Source organism: Columba livia, chromosome 1, assembly GCF_036013475.1.
Source record: "Columba livia isolate bColLiv1 breed racing homer chromosome 1, bColLiv1.pat.W.v2, whole genome shotgun sequence".
In the NCBI taxonomy this organism is placed as follows: domain Eukaryota; kingdom Metazoa; phylum Chordata; class Aves; order Columbiformes; family Columbidae; genus Columba; species Columba livia.
Window position 1 is genome coordinate 201184611 of NC_088602.1, and position 25066 is coordinate 201209676.

A 25066-nucleotide genomic window follows, 5' to 3' on the forward strand; every position below is an offset into this window, starting at 1 on the left:
CACACAACCCCCCCACAACCGCGGGCAGCAAACAAACCCTGCGACTGTCACAATATTCGTGGTGTGCGTTGGAACATGGCCAGGTAGGAGTGAGGCTCAAAACTCAAAGCGATGCTCGCCCTGACTGCTACACACGCCTGCAGCAGAAAGGCAAGAAAATCTACCTTTCGCGTGGGTTTTAATAAATTGCTAAAGTTACATATATATATTTTTTTTAAATAGTGCTAAAACTCCAGCCAGGCTGAAATAACCTTTGTGGGAGGAGGGGGCGGGCTCTGTGTAACTCGAAACTTTCCTCTCAGCACCGCTGAACTGCCAAGGTATATTTAGAGCTGGGATCCGCTCTGGAGCGGGGCTGTGAGGTAAAACCTTTCCCTCAAAAGTGCCGCCGCCGGCCGTGACCGGGGCACTCTCCCCTCATCCTCTGCTACCGTGACTCTTTCCCAAACAAAAGCAGCCGAAACCCTGCAATTTTTTCCTCACCGCCACTTTCCGCCCGGACTTGTATTTCCCTTTGTATTTTCGCCGGCACAGGGATGCGCCCCCGCCCCGGCCGTGTCGCCCGCCCCGGACCCCGGAACCCCGCGGGGACTTACGTGGTGGCAGAAGGGAAAGGTCCCTCCGAGGAGTGGTTCATCACCAGGGACTGGAAAAGTGTCAGGCTAAAGACTAGCAGCCAGCCAGCAGCCATCTTCCTGATCGAAGATCGATCCCCTTTCCCCAAGTCGGCGAGACGGCAATAATAATAAATTCAATTACTGTGTGTGCGGTGGTGTGGGGGGGCTGTTGTTTTTTAAAGCCTCCTCCGCTCCCCCCCCACCCGCCCCCTCGCGGGAGGCGCAGCCCAGAGATGTGCGGAGAAGCGGCCGAGGGTGGGAAGGAGGAGGAGAAACGATGGAGATCTGTGGGTGGAGAGGGGGAAAAGGAGAGAGGGAGATACTCTACTCTCTGTTACTCCAGCAGCAGCTCCAGCTTCATCTGATCCGCCGCCATCAGCGCTACTTTTGTAACAGATCTCCGCTCGCTCTGTGTGTGTGTGTGTGTCCTTCCCTGATTTATTCCCCTGATTGCAGTGCAGGAGGAGGCGGAAGGCAGGCGGGGTATGGGCTTCTGAAGAGAGAGGAGGAAAGAAGGGGCGAGAGTTGGAGATGGGCAGATCGCTCCCGGCTCCTGCCTTCCCTGCCGGCAGCGGAGGAAAGTCGAGGCGGGGAGCGGGGGAGGGCGCCGGGCCCTGTGGCTGCCGCGCTCCTTACAAGGCAGCCGAGGAACTCCCCGGGCCGGGCCGGGCGGAGCCGCCCCCGGCGCCGCGCTCCCGCCCCGCCCGCCGCGGGGCTGCGTGCCGCACCTCCCAGCGCCCGGACGCTATTTTTAAAACCGCTTCGTGCCTTATTTTAATTCCTCCTCCCCCCCACCTCCGCCCTGTTGAGCAGCAGCCTCACACAGCCCGTGTGCCACTAGTCTGCATGTATCTATGTGTTCATATGTATATATAAATGCCGCTCTTTCCGCCGCTGGCTGTAGAAGCGCTGCTCAGCGAGGAGGGGCGAGTGCGGTGCTTCCCGCTGAACGCTGCCCGCGGAGCGGAGCCGGCCCGGCGGAGCAGCGCGGCCGCCCCCGCCAGCCTCAGGGTCCCGTCCGCGGCGAGTGCCCGAAGCACTTGTGGGAAGCGGGCCCTGGGGGCGCGGCTGGGAGTCCTAAGGCTTCATTCCCGCCCCAGCCGCATCTCTAACCTAGATACTAATTTCAGATTCCTTTGAAAATATAGAGGACGAATTCCCTCTCCCGTCCTTTATTTTACCGATGTTCACATCTACCGGTCACTGTGGCAACTACATTCTCCGTACAAACGGAGAAAGTAATTCAGGGAAATATTTCTCAGTTTATTTACCAAAGTAGATAAAAGTTCAGTCACAATTTCGATTTTCCTTTTGATCAGTGGGTTGTTATTTTTGTTTGCTTGCTTTTCTTTCTTTTCATATGTCTATACATTTTTAATTATTTAATGAAATATTATTATGTTTCTATTTCTATACATTTGATTAGTTCAACAGGTGAAAATGAAAGAGCAGACCCAGCATTCAGGCAATTTTCATGTGCTTTGTATTTCAGGGTCACATCATCTTGAATGTTTTAACTCACAGCAGTTTCTATAAACCAGAAGAGTGCTCATCTCTATATTTAAAGGTGGCAAAAGCACCAAAGCTGAGATCCACAAGTGAAGAATTGAGTGTTCACATCACCCAGGCTCCAAGTCAGCATAATATTTCAGTTGCAATCTGTAAAGCATGCAGTCACTCATCCGCATTGTTTCGGGATTGGAGCTGGCGCTTTGAAGCTGGTGGGAAGAACTCTCGGTTGTCTTCACCTATCCACCTACCTGTGGATACGTAGGATTCAGGGCTCAGATGCAATTCCAAAATAGCAATTTCTAAAATGATATTGCAGCCTGCAGACTCAAGCAGTCTGAAGAGCGTGTATAAACCAGCTCCTGTAGGTCTCCCATGGCTTGACAGTTTTGCCACATGAGTGGCAACACTTCAGGTACTTAGCAGCTCTGCTTTCCTATGGAGATGCAGAGGTACCGATGGTCTCTGCTGCAAGGTGTGACAGATATCGGCAGAGTCATGGACATGTGACACAGAGGTCCTGCTTCACACAGGATGTATTGAGATGAGATCCAGGGTGGAGGGAAGATGTTGGAGAGTGGAGTAAAGGTTTGGAGAAATGCACATAGGAGAGAGACTGGAAATGTGGAGTAATTCATGTTGCACAAGGCCACGACAGATTTACTTCTTAGAGTGTAATTTAAGATGTCTCTTCACTCTTGGGGCCCCACACTGTTCAAGAGTGGCATTATCCAGTATCAAGAGGACATCAACTCAGTTATGAACATGAATATTCCCAGAAAAACACTGTTTCTGCTCTTTGATAGGACACTGAAGCTCAGCACAAGTTCAAGCTTAAACTCTGCTGAGATCCACAAACTAAATGTTCTTCTGCACCTGCAGCCCTGCAGTAGGCAACACAGTGATGCATTAACACTCTGGCATTCACTGTCGCCTCAGTAGTGCTCACTCTACTAATAATTACAACAACACATGGCTAGCAACACAACAGGGCAATACATGGGTGGGTTTCCATCCACTTAGTACCTCAGGTCCCGATTGTGACTGTTTCATCAGTACTATAATAATACACTGTAAGGATAGCTGAAATGTGGAAAAGAAGCTAGAGAAAATCCCACTATGTTTTAATATAGCAATCTTTGCAGCATCAGATCTACCATGCTGGTTACAACTCTATAACGAGACTCTCTGCAAGGTAATCCTAGAGTGAGCACTACTGAGGCGCCAGTGAATGCCTATGGAGCTCACTGAGGCTCAGGGCTGAAGGAGAAGGGGTGTCTATATGCAGCTACAGCATGGTGGAAAAATAGCCAGGTGAAGGCAACCTGTGGGGCATTCATGGGAAGACTCAGATCTCTGATACATGACTCAAGTTCAACCGGCAAGCTTTACAAGCAAACTTGGACAAGAGCCCAGTTTTAAGAAAAGCTAAACTCAAATAGCAGTTTTACTTCAAAATGAAGTGAGACTTGAAGACAAGTTTTGAATTTTTGCCCTTTTTTCTGAACTGGAAACTTAGGAAGCCAATATCGCCCTGAAGCACAGGAAGAAACAAATGCAGGATTTACTCCAGAAGTAATATGTTATTTACTCTTTACTCATCTTTTTGTTTCAGCTAATTCTTTACAGCTAAAAAATGCATTTATGTGCAACATGTTTATTAAAGATGTAGAATGTTTAGAAATCTTAACCTCATCCTACAAACATGTGGGGGTATGAGTAATTGTATTCAAATGAATTCCTGCTAGCTTTGGTGGGAAGGAGTGATTGACTTAAAACATGTTAACAGAATTAAGTTTCTTGATATTTCTTTATCCTTCTGTGTAGTTTCACCATTAAATTTTAAAAACTCATTAGAATCTCCTAAGTGATCAGTTCCTTTATATTTGATGGTTATACTACTTCCCTACGTTGTCATGTTTCAAACTCTATTTTAAATATGTGTTTTTTACTTCACAGTAATGTTGCACTGCAGGTATTCTTATAACTAATCTGTGTTAAGGTTCCTAAAGATCTATTACAGCTGACAAGTTTTCTTTTTTAAGCACTTAAATACAGATTTGAATGGCTAACCATGAAAGTAAATCTTTCTTCATTCTTCACCTCATTCTAAATTTATTGCCTGTCATACCTGACCAAGACCTTTCTGTGAAGGAGCACAGGAATGCCAGGGATTGACATAATGAGAAGTGTCTTTGTTACAAAAAGTTTGTTTTGCACCTTCTTGGTGGACTTGGCAGCCTTGGGTTTACAGTTGGACTCAATGCTCTTAAAGGTCTTCTCTAACCTTAAAGATTCTATAATTCTGTTCTATGATGTTAGTGAAATTACTGGGAATCTTTCAACTGACTGTGGTGGTCTGTAAATCAGTAATAAAAAAATCCTGTTGCAAAAATACAAAATTTATTTTGCATCAAAGGCTTCTTCTCAGTTCAGTATATCAGTAACAAGTATTAATTTATGACCAAGCTTTTCTCTTTAATTTCAATTTCTGGGTAGATTATTTACATTTTCAGAAATTATTTACATGTTGCAAATACAGCATAAGAGACAAAAAGCTGGGTCTTCTGCGTCTTGGCCATTTTTCTTAAAAAAAACCCACAGTTATTAAGTTAGAACCAGATTCAAAATTTTATTGATCTGTTTTTATGCTTGTGTATAAAACTGATTCTTCAGTAATCAGCATTGTCATCAAACTTTTGGAAAACAGTGGCAGTTTAAGGCTTAACATGTACAGTGTTTGTAGTACTTGTGTGAATAGATAGCATGCAATGACTAAGTGTCTTAAGTGCCCTTTTTCTTTTTTTCTTTTATTTTCGTAGTATTTAATAAATCAGTAGGGGCTGTTATTCTCGCAAACCTAATCTGAGCACACTTCACCTCTGTGGTTGGAGTGACGAGTATTTTGACAGATGGAACCCCAGATGTCATTCAGTTCAGCCAAAATGTGCTTGCTGAAATGCCGCGAAAAGTATGACAAGGTCTTAACCAATACCATTTTGTTCCTGGCATGTAGTACCTTCTTGAAGTCTGTGTGTTACCCAGGGCAGGAGGGGGTAATCTTACTGAATAATTCTCAGTCTGTTTGCTTTTGCAGGTCTGACTGGAGAATATAAGCAGCTTGATCTCAATTTCTAATTTCAGGCAAAAAAAACCCAAACAAAACCCTCTTATTGAAATCTGCACCAGATGGAAATGCAAGGTCTGGCCCATTGTAAGTGAGCTGAATTGTTTTACATATTTGAATCAAATATCATTTTATATAGTAAAAATTTTGTGAACTACATCCAGCAGCAAGGTAGTCAACCCTGTTTTGTTTTCACCCTTGTTTTCATTCACATTTGAGTGCTGAACCTAGTAGCAAAACTTTTCCCGTCTAATATTATTAAGAGTTCATTTTTTTCTTGTTATTGTCAGATTTGAGGAAAACAATCATCTTAATTCTAGTCATGACAGCAGCGATGTATGCATTTTCACACTTAAAGTTTTTTAGTTCAGTTGGGTTTTTTGGACACTGCTGTTAAACCAACAATAATATAAATATAGTTATATATTGAAACTTGGAACCCAGCGTAATAAATATTCTCTTGGTGCATACTAGAGAAAACTATCTTAAAGTGCCAGGCTTGTAAATCTTCATCCATTTAAGGAAGAAGTATAGGGCAAAATTTATTCAATTGTTGCTGATCCTGATACATCTACACAGGAGCTGTAGCATTACGTGGTGATAGTAGTTTGGTTCTGAAAGGCCCTGTGTTCATTCCAGTATTATTATTACGCTTCTGAGATTGGAAGGAAAGGGAACTTTTTTTTTCAAGAATCACTGTATTGTATTTCACAGTGTAATGTATAAGTGCTCATTGTAAATCTCATATTGATGTTGTGACACTACTCACAGAAAACCATAGATGCCAGTAATCTTGCTGAAGGAAACCCTCAATTATAAATGTTAAACTGTGGTATGTTCTGAGCTTGTAAAGAAATATAACTTCCAAGAACAGTCTTATACAAATAATATGTGTGTTTTATATAGGGATGGATTAAGCAACACAATATTTTTGTACAACATTGTCTATTTTCCACCCAGCCCCTAATCTATTTTAACTTAGTTTATTCCATCCCTTCCATTGACTTTAATCAGATCTAGTTCTTTCTTGAACCAAAAATACATATGCATTTCTTCTTTCACCTCCTAAATCAGACAATTTCTCCCAAAATTTTCACCCTGTGAGAGTCAACCTTACACCAGTAGAAGTTTACTAAATGTAAGTGTGCTACTCTCCTGAAATCTGGTATCTTGTAACTTTATAGGACTAGTAAAGGGTATTAATACATCATTCAGGACAACTGTTCTCTGAGGTGGCAATCAGAATATTCATAGTAAACCATGTCCAGCCAAATGGAGTGAAGCCACCTCAATATCTCATACCTGCTTGACCCTTCAAACCTAATTAAGCAGTTGGTTATGAAAGCTGCATTCACAAGTTATTGCTGAGATTTTAATTAGCAATATTCCTGCAAAAGAACGGCTACACTCATGCCATCCAGCCACTGATGCTGCTTTGGAAGTTCAACAGGGTGAGCTAAAGCTTATTAGGAATGTAGTATCTGACTCCCTCCCTTTGGGAACATAATTGTTACTGTTCCCATTCAGCATTTGTTGAGATACACACAATCTACAAGGAAACAACCAACCAACCAACCAAAAAGTTTCTTTTGTCTTATCCAATAACAACAGCAAGTAGTATGTTTTTAACATGACTATTGTTTAAGTGACTTGTGCTGCCAGCTGAGAATGACAGCCCAAGAGTGTGTAAGCATTGATGTCTTTGGCTGAGGTATTGCACATGAACCAGATATGGTATTTTTTCAGATAATTGTCTCCAAGACCCTTTTATAGAGTGATCTTTGCATAAGGTGTTAGGTCACTCACCTCCCAATGCTTTTAAGTTTAACAGCTAGGAAATCCTGGTGATCTGGGCTCCATTTGTAGTCAATGGACATAGACCAGGACCTCCACAGAATGATACATTCAGTCTGTAAACAGGTGGTTGAGGTGATATCAGTCTCCTATTTTATCTGTCTTACAAACCACTAGTGAACACAAAAATAACCCAGAAGGAACATGGAGCAGGGAAAAGATGGAAAATGAAAGAACAGGAATGAAAGATAACAAAGGAAAAGTAAGAGTTAAGAACAGGAAAGAATAAATTCAGAAGAAAAGGTATGCATGTGGAAATGAATACAAACCCGTAAAATTATATATCATAAAAGGAAGCTAAAATTTTAAAAAGGAAAGGAAAAGGAATGGGGCAAAGTAAAGTGAAAAAAGAAAACAGGAAAGCAAGGAGGAAAGTAAAATGAGTAGGAAGATGAGAAATTAAGGGGAAGGAAAACTCAGTGCTGAAAAGATGCAGGTAAATGGGAAGGGTAACAAAGAAGAAAAAGAGGAGAAACATTGACAGAGGTTTGGTCTACACATACTGATGTGCACATTTCTGCTTATTTTAGTTTTAAAAGATGGCAAATGAAGAATCTTAATGGTGCAAAAGACACATGTTGATCAAGTCTTTGAGCGTGTTGTGGAAGGACAATGTAGAGTGACACAGTATAAAAAGGATATAAAGCTACTGGAGAGTGTCCAGAATGGAGCTACAAAGTTGGTGAAGGGTTTGGAGAGGAAGCCGTTAGAGGAACAGCTGAAGTCACTTGGTTTGTTCAGCCTGGACAAGAGGAGACTGAGGGGAGACCTCATGGTGCCTACAGCTCCCTCACAAGGGGAGGAGGAGGAATGGGCGCTGAACTGTTCTCTCTGGTAACCAGTGACAGAACCCAAGAGAATGGCAGGAAGATGTGCCAGGGGAGGTTTAAGTTGGACATTAGGAAAAGGTTCTTCCCCCAGAGGGTGCTGGAGCACTGGAACAGGCTCCCCAGGAAGGTGTCACAGCCCCAGGCCTGACAGTGTTCAAGAAGAGACTGAACAACACCCTCAGACACATGGTGTGAACCGTGGGGTTGTCATATGCAGGGACAGGAGCTGGACTGGTTGATCCTTGTGGGTCCTTCCAACTCAGGACATTCTATGATCCTATGATTCTGTATCTTTGCTGTGCCCATGCTGGGCGTTGTTATCCAGGATCGGGCCCCACCTAATTCACTTTGCCCCAAAACAGAGGTTATTTGCTCAAATAAGAGAGGCCACACAGCTTCTGGTTTAGGAGCACAAAGCTCACTACTTGGGCTCGGGGTAAAGGCAGGACTCTCTCCTGTATAACACAATATACCTCAATCTGATTATACGGCGTCTGCTACACATTTTACACAAACTGCAAAAATGATTTAAGGTTAATTTGAATCTTGTGTGCACCCATAGTTTCTAATGAGAGAAGCTAGGGGGATAGATGGTAGACATTATGCCAAGTATCTTTAAGAAATAATAAAATAAATAAATATTTATAATATTCCATCTCCTATAAAGCCTAAGGGCAATACATTCTCTCAGGTCTTTCATGATTTATTAAAAATCTTTAATTGGCAGTTCTTAAAAAATTCTGATTCAGCTTTTAAAGTGAAGAGTCAAAAGATAAAACAAACTATAGGTAAACTTGCACATCTAATCAGCACCAGTCTCTAATTAAAATGAAGGAATGGACTTAAAATTTACATTTCAAGCTTCTGCTATCATTTTAGTAGTGAGTATTTTTATGTTGTCTGAAAGCGTAAAGTAAAATTTTTGAATGTGCCCATAAGGTCCTATACCTATACAGGTCCTATTCCTTCCAGAATCATGCTCCATTAAACAATGTAATAATTATGTCATTTATTCCTCTGCTTTCATACTCCTTTTATTGTCCAAACTATTTCACAAGCTGTAGTATATCAGTACAATAATGTTAAGCCCCCTTGTTGTCGTCAGCTCTGTACAGTTTGCAGTTCCATGCAAAGCCAAAAGGGCAGCTCTGAACTATCCACTCCAAATGCTGATATTAATTATGTCGTAGACTTCATATTGCACTTGCAGATGTTATTAATTACTGTCACTCCCAGTTTAATAGCTGTTTCCATAGTAACTCTGGTAATTTAAAGAAGGTGTGAAGGGAAGTAAGTTGAGTAGTTGTTTTTGTTTGGTTTTGTGGGTTTTTCTTTTTTTTTTTTGGTAGGTTGTTTTGGGTTTTTTGTTTTTTTGGGTTTTTTTTTGTGCTGTTTTTCTAAAAGGAGGACAAAGACAATCTGACAAAACATATATATATATATACACATATATGTATAAAATCTCCAAACCCTAAGCAGTGCAAGATAGACAAAAAGAAATGACACAGAGAAATATGGATGTTTTCAGAAGATACCAAGCTACTAAACATCAATTACTTAAATTAACGATATACTCTCACTTGATCCTTTTAAGTTTAATCCTAGTTTGAACTTTTTGGTACAATCTGTAAAGTCCAGTGAAGTCAGAGTACCTGCAGTACAAGTAAATGTGGAGCTATATCTGCCTCCAACATCACAGATTTCCTAGATATAATCATGTTACCAGCAGTGCTGGTTTAGAAATAAATTTTTGAAATCATAGATTTTTATTACTTGAAAGAAAGAAAATTTAGCATGAATTCAATATCATTTATATGAATTAAAAATTAACCACATGACTGTGTCACCTCAAACTGAAATACAGCTTTTTACATCCGCTGCAAAGCACATTTACAAGAACAAGAGCAAAGTGTATCAGCTAACACACCAAATAACCGTATCTTTGAATCATCTGTAAAATCAGTCTTTCAACTGCTTTTGCTGTTGGGTAAGAAGTGTTCTGAAACATCTAGATCGAGCGTCCTTGTGAAGGCAGATATGCATAGTTTAATATTTATTCTCATATCAGAGAATCAAGGGAAAATAAAAAGCAATTATTGAAACTGCAAATTATTGCAACTTGAAACTACTGGGGGAAAAAAAAGGTGAGAATTGTTTTGATATTTCAAGATGGTATGTTGAAATAAGAGAAATATTTCCTTTTCAAAGGATTTTTCAAGTATTTCTTTACATTTATAACCAATGGTCCTTAAAGATAATTAAAACTGAAAGAAGAGACAGAAAATATGGTTATTGACAAAATTTATATTTTCTTAAAAAATAAACCCTTTTCACTAAGTAATGGCACTCTGTAGGTAAATGTGGTGATCATTTATTGTATTATAACTCTTCAACTGTCATATTAAAATCATAACATTCTGAGCTGAATTTCCACAAATAGCTGCAATAGAAAATGTGTCTTTAATGCCCAGTTCTCCCTCCCTAGAGTACAGAAAGCCTTTCCACCATTTTGAAATGCAGATGACTGACTCTAGCAGTACTGCAAGAATTTTCCCCTTTTTATTACCAAGAGAAGCCCATTGTCAAGTCCCACATGTGCCCATCTGTGCTCTGGGAGTGAAATACAGCCTTTGTCCCCTGCATTGCTGAAATCCTGGTTTCAGACTTTAAGTAGGTCAGAAGTGATGCCCAGTTTGTGAGTAATCTTCAGAAAGGTACATAGCACCTCAATTGCTTGTATATATTAATAGTCCAGTATTTAAAATTGTCATCAAACCATCTACCTAAAGCACATGCTAAGTAATAATAATGCAGGGCAAAATAAAATAATTAAACACACAAAATTAGAATCTGGAGGAAAAAAAATATAAAAGGCTCTTAATGGTTAAGAGAATAAATCTGGACTGAGAGTTTTCCTTTTATAACACAGACCAACATTATTCCAGCAAACTGGGAAATTCCTCCAGGACCTAAGCATATTCTGCCTCCCAGGCAACACTTTGAAGCAGGACCCCTCTTTGAAGGGAAAAAGTTCCTCTTCAGAAGAGGCTACTGTTAATTTCTCATCTGGCACTGTGGACTGGAGGCCCACGTGCTCTACCCCAGAGGTCAGCTGAACCACATGGGATCACTGAATCCAACTCCTGTCCCTGCATATGACAACCCCACAGTTCACACCATGTGTCTGAGGACATTGTCCAGTCTCTTCTTGAACACTGTCAGGCCTGGGGCTGTGACACCTTCCTGGGGAGCCTGTTCCAGTTCTCCAGCACCCTCTGGGGGAAGAACCTTTTCCTAATGTCCAACCTGAACCTCCCCTGGCACATCTTCCTGCCATTCCCTTGGGTTCTTCATTGGTGGCCAGAGAGAAGAAATCCACACCTGCCCCTCCTCCTCCCCTTGTGATAAAGCTGTCACTGTGATGAGGTGTCCTCTTAGTCTCTGTCACGTCCCACTCTCAGGCATGAGTTGGGGGGATAAGTGACTCAGGTTTGTGGGTCCCCTTTGGTTGGAAAACAGTACATACAGTACTTAAGGTCTGCAAACAAAAGGCTCTTATTTTGCAGCTTGGTGTATGATTCGGTGACAAAAGGATTTATATTATTGTAGATTCGATTGGTAAACACAAAAAGTTTGCGGCATATGCAGGGTTGTAAATCTTATGTTACTATGTTACTTATAAAATAGAAAGCAAAAAGTAGAAGTATGGGAGAGAAAGAAAAGAGAGAGAAAGATTTCACCATCTTTATGGCTCGGCTTTATGTGTGACGGAGTTCACAGTCTCAGGTCCAGCGATGCATGGCATCCTCTGGTGTCTTGTTCAGTTCATGCGGTGAGACTGGTGGGCAGAGTGGGCCTCAGGATGATGCCTGCACAAGGTGGGCCTTTGTAGACCTCCAGATTACCTGCTTGCATAACTTCTGGTCTTTTGTGGAGGTGTTATTTTGAAAGAGAGAATAGACTGGGGCGAAGGGGTGAGTGTGAAAGATTGACAAGTCTGGAGCCATGTTGAAGGGTCTCAGCTTTTCCCTTTGTGCCATGCTGGGCGTATCAGAAGGTAGAGCTATGTGCCCTCTAGCACATCCTCCACATCCTGTGTTTGCCAACCGGCCTTGTCTGTGGCTCTACTCTGCCCTGGTGAGACCCCATCTAGAATATTGTGTCCAGTTCTGGGCCCCTGAGTTCCAGAAGGACAGGGAACTGCTGGAGAGGGTCCAGCATGGGGCAATGTCGGGGATTGGCTCAAGGAGCACAGACATGAGTCCACCAAGCAACTGTATGAGCAGAGCCCATTTTAGTTGACATAAGTAGGCCTTAGTTAGCTTGTCTATTAGGCCGTGGGAAAGGGGGGAACGGAAAAGTACTAACTAAGGCAGGGTCAGGATATTTTTGAAGAGATAAGAGTCAGAAGAATGCGGGATGCGCATAGCTAGCTAAACCCAAGTAGGTGGAGTAAGTAAATGTAACCTTTTAGTGCTTAGCCTATTAGATAGAGACAAGTATGCATAATTATGGTATTTGGTATAAATGCACGCTATCTCGGGCAATAAAGTTGAAGTATGCTTTATCACTCATATTGAGTCGGCTGCATTTCTTCCTCCGTCCGCTCGGGTCTGGAACTCTGATGGGATTTCTCTCCGCAGGGCAACAAAGATGATTAAGGGAGTGGAGCACCTCCCTTATGAAGAAAGGCTGAGGGAGCTGGGTCTCTTTAGTTTGGAGAAGAGGAGACTGAGGAGTGACCTTATTAATGTTTATAAATATATAAAGGGTGAGTGCCACAAGGATGGAGCCAGTCTCTTCTCGGTGGCAAACAATGATAGGACAAGGAGTAATGCGATCAAGCTGGAACACAAGAGGTTCCACTTAAATTTGAGAAAAAACTTCTTCTCAGTGAGAGTGACAGAGCCTGGAACAGGCTGCCCAGGGGGGTTGTGGAGTCTCCTTCTCTGGAGACATTCAAAACCCGCCTGGACCTGTTCCTGTGCGACCTCACCTAGGCGTTCCTGCTCCAGCAGGGGGATTGGACTAGATGATCTTTTGAGGTCCCTTCCAATCCCAAACATACTGTGATACTGTGATAAATCACAATTCACCCTATAGTGAAGGTATCTTCTCCTGTGGCTGGAAGAACTAGTTTTGCCACAATGTTTCAGTCATTATCCTTATCAGTACACGACAGTCTCCTCCAGGCTGAAGAAACCAAGTGAGTTTAGCTGCTCTTCATACGGCTTCCCCTCCAGACCCTTCACCAACTTTGTAGCCTCTTCTGGAAACCCTCCAGTAGCTTCATATCTTTTTTATCCTGTGGCACCCAGACCTGCACCCAGTGCTGCAGGTGAGGCCGCACCAGTGCAGAGCAGAGCGGGACAATCCCCTTCCTGCCCTGCTGGCGATGCTATGCTGGATGCACATCTTTCATGATGTCCTACAGAAGAGTCACCTCGCCCCCTCACCAGTGATTGCCTGAGACTAGTTTGAAGCACCTGCTAAAGAAAAGTTGTAGCAGCACTAGGTGGGCCCACTGTACATTATTCCCTGGGAACAGAGTTCCTTTGTTTCTTTTTGACCTTGGGAACTTCTTTGGCCCTTGTCTAGCCTTTTCTTCTGGCCAGTCTCCCGAGGTCTGTTTTCTACGTGTAAAAAGAGATGAGAGGGAGATCATTTCGGAAAACATGAAAAGTCTTGGGAAAGTGTCGAGAGGAGGATATAACCTTGAGAGTACATGGGTAAAGGAGGCAGAAAACCTAATGCAGGGTCAGGAAAATGAAAAGGATTAATTAAAAAGTACTAAAAGAGTTTTGAAGATGAAAAAGGAATATAAGTGCTAAGTATTTTTCTTTGTAACAAAAGCTCTGCTGGAAATCAATGGGGAAAGCATGGCTTTTATTTGAGCAGCAATTTACATATTAATATTGTGATAGCATTATGTAATAGTATATAAGACAGATTGGGTAAATAAAGGCTGTGACCAAACATTGCAGCTTTTCCCCCACGTCTATTCAAAATAAAACTGGCAGAATGTCACACTGTAGGCTTGTCCTTGATTTGTTTCCAGTAGAACATTAATTGATGTGTTCCCTTGTTTTGATATGTGATTTACAAGCTCTATAACTCAAAGGCTGATTACAGCCAGGCTAGTAATCTGGATGCCAAACCTTATTTAAGTGAACTGTCCTGGATATTTCACTCTAGAAATCATGGCTTTCTAAATGTGTGGGAGGCAATATTAAGCAGTGGCAATCAACAGCACGGTTTTCTGTTGGTGTAGCGGGAGGGAGTATTTTGAAATAGCTAGTGCATCTGCTTTGTAGCTATTTTTTTCTCAAACTGGAAAAAATGTCCAATGTTTCAAACAAAATACCCACAAAATACCAGAAATGTAGACGTTTTCACAAAGAACATTCTGTATCTTTTAAAAATATTTCTTTCAAAGCAACTAAAAGGAATGGAAGAATAATGTACCATAAGAAAACAAACAAACAAAAAACCAATTTTCTTCCCCTAGTACTTTAAAAATTTCTTTGCAAAACTCTTGGTAACCTAGAAATTTTTGAATTATAGTTTAATTCCAACACAATCTACAGTGGCTCAACTGTGACCCCTAATACCCAGGCTGTAATGGAAATGGTGAAAAATTCAAGCCCATTATTGTACTACCCTGTGTTACTATAATATAATCTAATCTATCTATTTCATGTTTCATCTAGTTTTCTAATATTATTTCATTTGATGAAAGATGCTTAACAGGAAAAGAAAATGAAAGCACTTTTTTAATAACTCTGTTGTTAAAGGAGACGTAGCGAGTTTGTGCATCAAAGAGAAAGCAACATGATTTTAAGTTTATTTGATTGAAGGCTACTTCCGTTACAGCAGTTTTACAGATTTATATCCCTTTGTTATCGATCATTTCAGCTCATGCATAAGAATCAGCTAGAAGGAGTAGAATACTAGAAGGTGGGTAAGGCACATTACTCTAACTTTGTGGACTGACAACTGGCTCATGTTGGCATGTGCAACCAGCAGCAGTGAATCATTGTTAGCAAAATAGTCAACATATTGAAAACACAATACCAGTTCATTTTTTCCTACATTGAACCTTCCGTCTGAAAACCGTGGGTATAAAGATTTTACTTTAAGGGGAGCACTATTGCCCTGTTTTTAACAATGGGATGTGTTGTCATTTCACAAGTGCAGCTGCCTGTGTGCAGGAGAGAGGTCAAGTATGTTACTTTTTATACAAACTAGTATTTTTTGTTCCTTATCATAGTACTTGACTGATTTTTCAATGGAACATTTAATGATGTGAAGAATATTTGTTCTTATTACACATACTTTTTTTTATTTTTTTCATCTGTTGTTTTATTTATATAGTTTTGCACTAAAAATCCAAGCACACCTTGGTCCAGCCTCAGGCTTTTCAGCCATATAAGCAACATTAAATTTTGGTGTGGAAGCAAAGTGGCTTCTTAGCAGATGAAGGAGCTTATGAGAGTTTGAAGTAAAAATAAACAGAAAATAGCAGTGTAGTTTTGATATGACAAGAAGAGTGGGATAATTCAAGAGAGATCAAGTTTGGGAAATGGGGCCGATGAGAAGAAATTGGACTTTTGAAGAAGTTTGGGGAGGGGAAACGAGCTGAAGAATTTGTAGGGCAAGACAGTAACATCTTTCCCTGATGCTTCTAAGATAGGGAGTTGCTGTCCTTGGCTTTCACTCCAAATATTCAACTGGTCTTTACATATCTTTCAACTACCCCATGCATGGAATGTCCTGGGTATCAGAAATGAAGCATTTAAGTACTCTGTGAAATTCCACTGTAGAGATGAAAACAGATCTAGAAATATGATTGCAGCCTTATGTATGTTAAATTCTCTATGGGCCACCTTTCCAAGCACTAGAATTTTCTTCTGTTTGTACCTAGCTGAGTGAATGAAGACACAAATAGTCAAGACCAGGTCATCCTATGGCTTGGAGCATCCTGCCAACTGGAGGTATGGAATGAATTTCTTGCCGATTTTGCTGTGTGAAATGAGGACGCTAGGAGCTGGCAAAGCATACTCAGAAAATGCCGTGCTTCTGAGGTCAGAAAGGTTTAGAATAAAATAAGAATTGCCAAAAATCAAACTTAAATTGAAACAAGAACCAGAAGTTTCACTACTTTCATAAACGAGAGAAGCAGAGGCATTATACAATGAGGTTAAGAAAAAAAAAAATGACATATGTCACAGCTATGACATAAACTTTAAACCAAAAAACATCCCTTTCTTCCATGTTTCTGACTTCCATTTTATAAAATGCTTCAGAAAATATTTTGAAGGTAATTAAAGACACAGAAAAAAAAGGTGATAAAATGCAACATGGGTTAACCAAAGACTTACTTGATCATGCTGGATTAAGCTGATATTTTCCTTTGATTTTCTGGACAAGGGAAATAAAATGCATCTAATCTGCTTGGACTTTTACAAAGCACCTGATACAATTCCACAAGGAAAATTATTAGTTAAATAGAGAAGTCAGAGATTAGTACAAGAATTTTAAAATGGTTAAAGAACAGACTTAAAAGAGAAAAAGTGAAATGTTGAGGTAAATTGTTGGTTAAACAATTACCTTAAGTATTAGTTTAGAGACTTATTTCCTCTAATATTTTCATTAATATAGGATGAGAAAGACGAATGATGATGGCAGTAACAGAGTAAGAAGAAAATCACGACTTTATGGGCCAATACAAAAAAAATGCTGGACATATTACCAGGTTACAGGATTACTATAATCCATTAATATTATGTAGATGCAAAATAACCAAATACGATGTTGTAATCTGGTTTTACTCCTTGGTATTGGTTTTATAAAGTACTTGAATTAGGGCTGAGTGGAAAACTGGGAGTTTGAACCCTGTTTCTCACATTCCCATGCAGATAAAGCCTGTGAGACCCCATCGTGACTGTAGAATACACTTCTGGCTAAGCAAATAAATTCAAACTGGAGTGAGGGCTAAGAAGGGTTATGGGATTAAATGTACTTTGCTCTTACAAGCTGGTTAGGACAGTTGAGGAATATGACCACCCTCTGAAAATGTAAAAGCAGACAGAAAAGAGAGAAGACACATTTTAATGCTGGTACAAGTATAAATGGGCACAAATTAATCATAGATAGAGAGATGTGAAAAGGAAAATCAAGACCATCAGAGGAGTGAGAGTCTATGAGGGCAAAAAGAGCAGGAGTGTTTCCAGCTCATGAAACAGAAGCAGCGCTGCAATTGCCCCTTTGTCCAGACCAGTTTCTCACTTCATTTTTATTTCCACAGTGAGTACATATTTCCCTTAACATGAATGACACTATCCTTCATTAATAGATTACTTTGCTAAACCCCTCCAGACAGTAGAAATTAAGCATAATTTCTCTTTTAACAGAGTTCACATTTGCTGTTACCTGCCTACCCTGCAGTTTTTGTGTCTATGCTCTTTTTCACTGTGCTGCTTCACCCTCTTACTATTTTGTTCTGCTTCCTTGTATGTCTTTCTCCTTTTTTTCTGTATTATTTTCTTAGATTTCCTGATCCTTCCTTCCTTCCTTCCTTCCTTTCTAGAAAAGCTTTGCACCAAAACAGATGAAATATAATTTCTTGCTCAATGCTGTAAAAAGCAACTCAGTTGCAGGATTCTCTGTGATTGTCATGTAACAGCATTAACATTTACCAACATAGGACTGGAACAGGCAGGCAGTCTGCATATTACTTCTTGGATTAATACAAGCATAAATTGTTTTAATTTCTTTTTCTTTGTTATCCTTATTATCTAAATGTATCAGTGTTTCCCCATTCCATTTAATCGCCTATCAAAAATGCTCTGAGACCTGTCGATTTTACATTTCAGTATGTCAGCCCATATGCAGCCAGTACAAACTCTAAGTCCTTTACCCCCCTTAGATCAAGCACATAGCTGCGAAATCCTCATTGCTCTCAATATTTTCTGATGCTCACTTAAAAACAGACAAATAAAGCTTTTGTCCACCACCTTCTCAAACAGAGTTTTCAGGAGTGGAGAAAAGCCAAGGAAAGATGGTTGCTTACTTCATTTATTTTTTATTTTTTCTTTACTGATTCTTGACATGCTAAATTGTTCTCCAACATTAGCTGTTTAGCCCTTCTATCCCAATGTCTTCTAGCAAACTATTTAAACAATTTGACTTTCAAATAGATAAATTACCATTAGTACTATTTTGGGGCAAGAGAGTTGTTTGATGCACTTAAATGCTAAGTCAGCTCCTGGGCTATGAAAGCAAAGGTTGCCAAGATTCAGCTATAAACTGACATTCTTTCAGACTAAAGTCAGAATGTTAAATGCAGTAATATCCAATACAATTTCTATCTCATTTTAAAACTAATATGCAAATTTATGCAAGCCCAGATGAGGATGACCAGAAATCTTTGCTTCAGAAGGATTAGATAGTGAGGATTTGCATGCTTACTCTGAACACATCATGAGATATAAATTGTTCATAACTCAGCTCCTGTCACACCAAGGTCTCCTCTCAGGAGTGCAATGAGAATTGGACATTTTCCTTCAGAAAGAGTTTTCATACCTGGTTTTGTTCCAGGTAAGTAGGAAATCCCAGTCCTTCAAAATGTTCCACATAAATAGAGCTGTAAGTTAAAGCCAACTAAGCAGCGGTTTGATTTTACATGTAAAATATTAACACTGATGGAAAATGCAAATGTAACACTGAAGCATTTATCACAATTGGATTGAATTTGTGAAATGTTTTGGAAGTTTTGCTGAAAAAAAAATTGAAAGACTAGAATTCAGAATAGGTGTAACATTTGATTTCAATACTCCATGCTCTATTTTTACAAGAGCTGAAATAAAACTCCAATGATTTAACACAAGACTTATGTAACTACAAAGTTAACTAAAATGTTTTTATTTAAATGGAAAAAATAAAAAATCTTAATTTGACTGCATAACTTGCCCATTTTTCTATTTGACTTCATCTAATTATTTCTCTGATAGTCAGTGAATCTCCCAAATCAGTCAGCTCTTTCCCTGAAATGATCTTTCATGATGTTATATGACAGGATTAGAAATTAGGCTACCTCTAGCCTTCCATAAGCAGGAGAACAAACCCAATAAACTCAAGATCCTAAAGTCAAAGTAGGTAAAAAATAAGCAGACAAAAAAAATAAAAATTCAGAAGGACTTAAAATTACTATCATAATTTCAAAAACCTGTTGCTGCAGGTTTTAGCCTTTATAAGAGGTTTGTTATTTTTCAGGATATAACTTTTTTTATTATAATCTTCAGGGCAGGGTACCTGTAAAAAAAAATGGGTTTACGTAGAATCATAGAATGTCCTGAGCTGGAAGGGACCCACAAGGATCAATGAGTCCAGCTCCTGTCCTTGCATATGACAATCCCACAGTTCACACCATGTGTCTGAGGGTGTTGTCCAGTCTCTTCTTGAACACTGTCAGGCTTGGGGCCGTGATACCTCCCTGGGGAGCCTGTTCCAGTGTCCAGCACCCTCTGGGGGAAGAACCTTTTCCTAATGTCCAACCTAAACCTCCCCTGGCACATCTTCCTGTCAGTCCCTCAGGTTCTGTCATTGGTCGCTGGAGAGAAGAGATCCACACCTCCCCCTCCTCCTTCCCTTGTGAGAAAGCTGTAGGCCATGATGAGGTCTCCCCCCAGTCTCCTCCAAGCGGTGGTCTTGCAGCAAGTGCTGACAGGGCTGGAGGTGGTGGGGAAGCCCATCATGGGGTGGATGGGAGAGGCCCCCGAGAGCTGCGTGGTGCTCCAGCTCACATCTGCTCCTGCCTTGCATGTCCCATCGTCCAGCACGTGGCTTTTCTGCTCATTTGCTTGTTTTGCAGGACCAAAGAGAAAGTTAGGAAGGATAAATGTGTTTTTTGCCAAACTCAAGACCAGAGGAAGAAAGCAGACCAAGAAGGATTGAAATAGAATGTGTAATTTACACATCTTCAGTGCCACAAAGGCAGGTGGGTGCCTAAAACTTCACTTTTGCTCATTGCTCTCTTTTTTTCTACTTTATTTCTTTTATTTGTTTTTGTGTTGAAATGATATTTTTTTGATAGCTTGAGTCACTTACCCAAGGGAAAAAAAAATAATAACATGGGTAAAATTGAGAAAGAAATAATCATGGACATGTATTTGTCTTACAAACAAAAGCATTTTATGTAGTTGAAATCCCACACAATATTCATCAGTCTTGGAGCTCATTTTATATGCTGTTATATGTTAACTTTACAATAGAAAAAACTATTTTGTTTGAAATTTTATTCTTTAATGTACTTGTAGTTTTATTTGGGTGCCTAGCAATCACAGGATTATGCAATATTGTGATAACAAATATCACACCAAATTATATCACAGGACCACTGTGAAAAATCTATAATTGTAAAATGCTATTTGTGTCATTAAAATGTGTTGGAACTGTTGCCTATTTCTTCTATTTAGCTGAAATAGATTATTTTTTTGTAAACCGGGCTGGTTTGCATTTTTTGTGTTTTGAAACATCCACCCTAATGGTCATCACATAGTGCTGATAGGTGCTAACCCATAAATAATGAATCATAATAAAAACTGGAATATGTAACAGATGTTTCCAAGTATGGTAGAATAGACAAAGGTTGATAGCTATAAGGAAAAACTCATTAAGAACACCACAGAAAGCTGCATTTACAGAGGTAAAATTTTTATAGGCTAAATAATTTATTTATTGTTAATAAGATAATTTAATTTTAATAATTTAAAGATCATCTAGTTTTAATTCCACTGCCATCGGCAGGGACATCTTTCACCAGGTCATATTGCACAAAGCCCTGTCCAACCTGACCTTTAACACTTACAGAGATGGGACATCTGCAACTTCTCTGGGCAGCCTGTTCCAGTGCCTCATCACCCACATTGTAGAAATTCCTTCCTTGTGTCCAAACTAAATCTACCCTCTTTTAGTTTAAAACCACCACTACAGGTCCTGCTAAAAAGTTTGTCCTCATCTTTCTTATAAGCGCCCTTTAAATATCGAAAGGTCACAATAAGGTCTCCCCAGAGCCTTCTCTTCTCCAGGTTGAACAATCCCCACTCTCTCCACCTTTCCTCACAGCAGAGCTGTTTAAGCCCTCTGATCATTTTGGTGGCCTCCTCTGGTCCCTCTCCAACAGGTCCATGTCTGTCTTGTGCTGAGGACCCCAGAGCTGGACCAGCACTGCAGGTGGGGTCTCACCAGAGCAGAGCAGAGGGGCAGAATCACCTCTGTCAACCTGCTGGCCATGCTCCTTGTGATGCAGCCCCAGATACAGTTGGCTTTCTGGGTTATAAGTGCACATTGCTGGTTCATGTCCAATTTTTCTACCATTAGTAGCCACAAGTCCTTCGTAGGCCTGCTGTCAATTCACTCATTCCCCAGTCTATATTGCTATTGGAGATTGCCCTGACCCTGGTTCAAGACCTTGTATTTGGCTTTGTTGAACTTCTTGAGGTTAATAATGTTAATTATCTGCTTTCATGGTCCTAAAAAATAGGTGCCTAATTCCTGGAGCCTTTAGTTACACTGGAGGAATTCAAAAGCTCTTCTGAAAAAAGGCTAAAGTCTTAAGGTCTGAGCTTCTAAGCTCTCTCTTCCAGCTCCATGATATCGCACTGGTGCAAATCAGAAGAAGAGGTGGTTTAAGTAGAAAGTCAGGAAAATCTGCTGACAAATAGGCTTTGATAAATAACCATTAACACATCCCCTGTCTTGACTTTTGGGTTTTGCTGGGGTTTTGGTTTTTGTTTTGTTACAAAATTGTTGTGATGAAATATTTCTGCCTGTAGGTTATTCTCAGTCAACATTTATGTGGATTCATGGACTGAACATAACTTACGGCTGTTTTGGTTACCAGAGCGACTAAAGTTATTCCCAAACACAAAATGTGGCCTGACGTAAGAGTTCAGCAGTGTCCACAGTTCAACCTCAAGAAATTTTTGCAGATAAGAGATTTGACCAAAGAATGTCAGAGAAATGAAACTGGTACAAAATCCCAGACATAAAGCCCAGAGAAATGCAACTCCCAGTCAGGAACTGAGTCAAATGTTGGGACAACACAGATTTAGTGAATTTTTGTTGCTATTTTCATCAGTTTCTGTAGCTTTTGCTAACAGGTTTCCTGTTCAAACACTGATTGCATCAGGAAAGGTTTAACAATAGAAATTTGTTAATGCCGTGACTTGAGAAAACCTGACCTGATGACAGTGCCCTTTGCAGAGGATGCAATTAAGTTATCACTAGGGTAATTTCTAACTTGTTTACTGGGTTTTGGTGGAGTCTCCTGATAGCAGCAAATACATGGCAACTTATATATTGGTGCCAGTTGTGGAAAAAATAGAGGTTGACAGGGAAGGGAAGATACTTGTGTTCATTTTAGTTGTGTCTTATTAGTAGAGGGACTTAACTTCTCAGTGGATTTCAGATTATTTTAATTGTAGTTTAGGCAATTTGTTTCCCTAACTGTTTATTTATCTCTTTACAGAAGAGACTCCTCGGGTTCAGAGGCAATGGCAAGTCACTACTTCTGTCTCCATATAGCAAGAGTTAATCTCTCCACACTCAGAGAGAGCACATCCTCCTAATGTGGGTGCCTCATTGAGACTTCTAAAGTGATGTTACATTACTATGAGTCAAAAAGCCAGGGATTGAATCTGACCAGTTCACATATTGTCAAGTAAATATATCCTGAGACTACATATTAAACCATGAAAGTAAAATAAATAGTGAACAGATAGTTCCTATATGAGATCTTACATACTGCTTATGTAACGGTGTCTACAAGCTCATGTGTCACTGTACCGATGACATGAACAAAATTCAGTAAGAGGCATATCTATGGTATAGCATGGGAAGATGGAGAAACCACACAATGGGGACTGAATCAAGGTTGCAGAGGTAGCTTTTGAATGCTTGGCTCTATAACCTTTGTAGCCTTAATAATGTAATTTTAATGCATACTATATTTTGTTTTATGCCTTAGAGCCTTTGGAACAGATTCCATCACCTGCACTGAAGGAAGCAACTCAATAGGTCCCAACCCTGCATGGCCTGTTGTGATCAGCCTGTGTAGGGTTATATGCATCACCCTTAGCCTTGAGAGCTGATGACAGGGTGCAGAAAAATTCTGTCCTCTGTTTGATGAAAGCCTAATTGCTCACTTTGTCATGTTGATCTTGTAACATGTCTCCTGCTCCTGCTGCTTCTCAGTAATTTTCTGCATAGAAATACCCTCTGTGCACTGTCACCATTTACTCTGTGACATGGTGAAAGTACTGTACAGGCTATTTCTGATAGATCTCACTAGGGAATGTTATTTCTCCCTGGAGCTACTTCCATCAGCTTCATACTATTTCTGTCTCCAAAGAAACAATTCTAAGCAGCACCCTTTCTACTAACACCAATCCTTTCCCCTCCTCCCCCTCAGAGCTGGCAGTCATAGTTGACCGAGTGCCAAATTAAAATTCTAGAGGGTGACTGTCCACAGTATTTGATATATTTTAATGCTTCAGGATCCTTCCACTGTAATGTCATCCTATACTTGAGCAATGCATTGCCCAGCTCCTGAATTCCCCCAGATTCAATGCGTCCAGAGTCCTGAAGCAATGCACTTGTGTTAGGGCACCTCTGTCAATTATAATATCAGTCTGCAGCATGCTGTTGTGACTTGATGGTCTTAGATGACCTGAGCGAGTACAGAGATGGTTTAACAAGCTGCCTCTTTCCCTGCAGTCCTGTGGGCCATTTGCTTGGAGTGGTGGTAGTAGGGGGATGGGGAGGACAACACATTAACCTTCTCCATGCTTTGGACAGTTTTGAACTCCATGAGCAGGGCCACAACTCTAGTCTGAATCTAACGTGCAGAATTTAACACCATTGCTTTGAAGGCCATTTTACTTAATTAGAAGAATGCACCCAAATTATGTCCACATCACCAGCATCATATGTTACCCTCAGTTGCACCACAGAAAAGAGAAACATCATTAAACATAAATTCTCTTCTCAAATGCTCTTCTGTCACCAGTTATTTCATGCAATGTTATCTTCCTTTCCTCCCTATTTACCTAATGACTTGGTGTTGTTATTTATACTACTTCTGTGTTGATTTGTCCTGCCACCGTATGTTCACTCACTTTGTTTGATGATAATGATCTTTCGCGGTATATGCACTTCCATGTATTAATTATTGCTGAGATTCAGATGTTTGTTTTTCAGAATTAAAGCAAATTTATTTTTATTTTTTATCATTCAGAAATACAGGCTTGTTATGCAAAGGGAAGAGGAAAAAAAGGGTTTTGTTTCAAAGGATTAATTTTAAAATAGTATAAATCTACAGAAGAAATGAGAAGAGTAAAAAAATATAACCTGTCAAACTTAATTCATTTCTAAACCTTTGCTTTCACAGTTCTGACTGTTAAAAGTAATTGTCATATAATTTCAGAGGATATTCAAATAGATAGATTGCAGAAGCTATGGCAAGAAGAAAACATCAAGGCAGATCTGTATATACTTAATGCTGAAAAGTAACTTCACTCCTCACCAATATGTGCTTCTATAATTCTCGTACATGATGTACTACTGTATGCTGAAGTTCTGCATTCGCTCCACTTTGCAGGATGGAGTGCCAAAAGTGAAGATTTCAGCTCTAGAGAAAAGGAAGCTTTTAATTTGTTAATTCACTTTGATGATACACAGGAAAACTTTCAATGTTTGTTTTCATAATCCCATAAATCCTGTCCTTTAGCAGAACAACACATCAGAGATGAACTCCATAGAAAACTGCTTCTTTTCTGACTTTCCTGTGGAAAAAATGAGGACATATTGTTTTGTTTGGTTACATGTTTCTGAATAATTTGACTTATATTGATAAGCTTGTCTCCTTAGGATGTTACCTGGGAATTCTGAATTGCTCTGCAGCAGTCATCAGACCTGCAGTATTGTCAGTGAGTCTCTCTCCTTCACTGACCTAGCATGAAACAAGGTGTCTCTTGTATACCAGACTGCAGGCTACATCAGAACATATATATTAACATCTCAATGTTAAAAACTGTACCCTCAGAACAGAGAGGAATCAGAGCTGCAAG

General features: G+C 40.2%; 1 protein-coding gene and 2 long non-coding RNA genes across 14 annotated transcripts in view; 2 read left to right on the top strand and 1 right to left on the bottom strand.

The window, feature by feature from the left end:
• Positions 1–1290, bottom strand: part of CACNA2D1 (calcium voltage-gated channel auxiliary subunit alpha2delta 1) — a 394769-nt gene extending 393479 nt beyond the window's left edge. For 11 of the 12 annotated variants that reach the window (XM_065049199.1, XM_065049200.1, XM_065049198.1 and 8 more), the window contains exon 1: positions 597–1274. In XM_065049199.1, coding sequence (XP_064905271.1) covers positions 597–691 — 95 coding nt within the window. In that variant the 5' untranslated portion in view covers positions 692–1274. Of the gene's footprint in view, positions 1–596 lie in introns of all 12 variants that reach the window. The other variant, XM_065049204.1, reaches the window with a different exon arrangement.
• Positions 3–4528, top strand: LOC110365978 (uncharacterized). The gene is made up of 2 exons (XR_002425944.2): positions 3–83; positions 2110–4528. It is a non-coding gene; the product is annotated as an uncharacterized LOC110365978 (long non-coding RNA).
• A 14464-nt stretch (positions 4529–18992) lies between these two features.
• LOC110365977 (uncharacterized) lies at positions 18993–24229 on the top strand. The gene is made up of 2 exons (XR_002425943.2): positions 18993–19935; positions 22468–24229. It is a non-coding gene; the product is annotated as an uncharacterized LOC110365977 (long non-coding RNA).
• Positions 24230–25066: the final 837 nt, after the last annotated feature.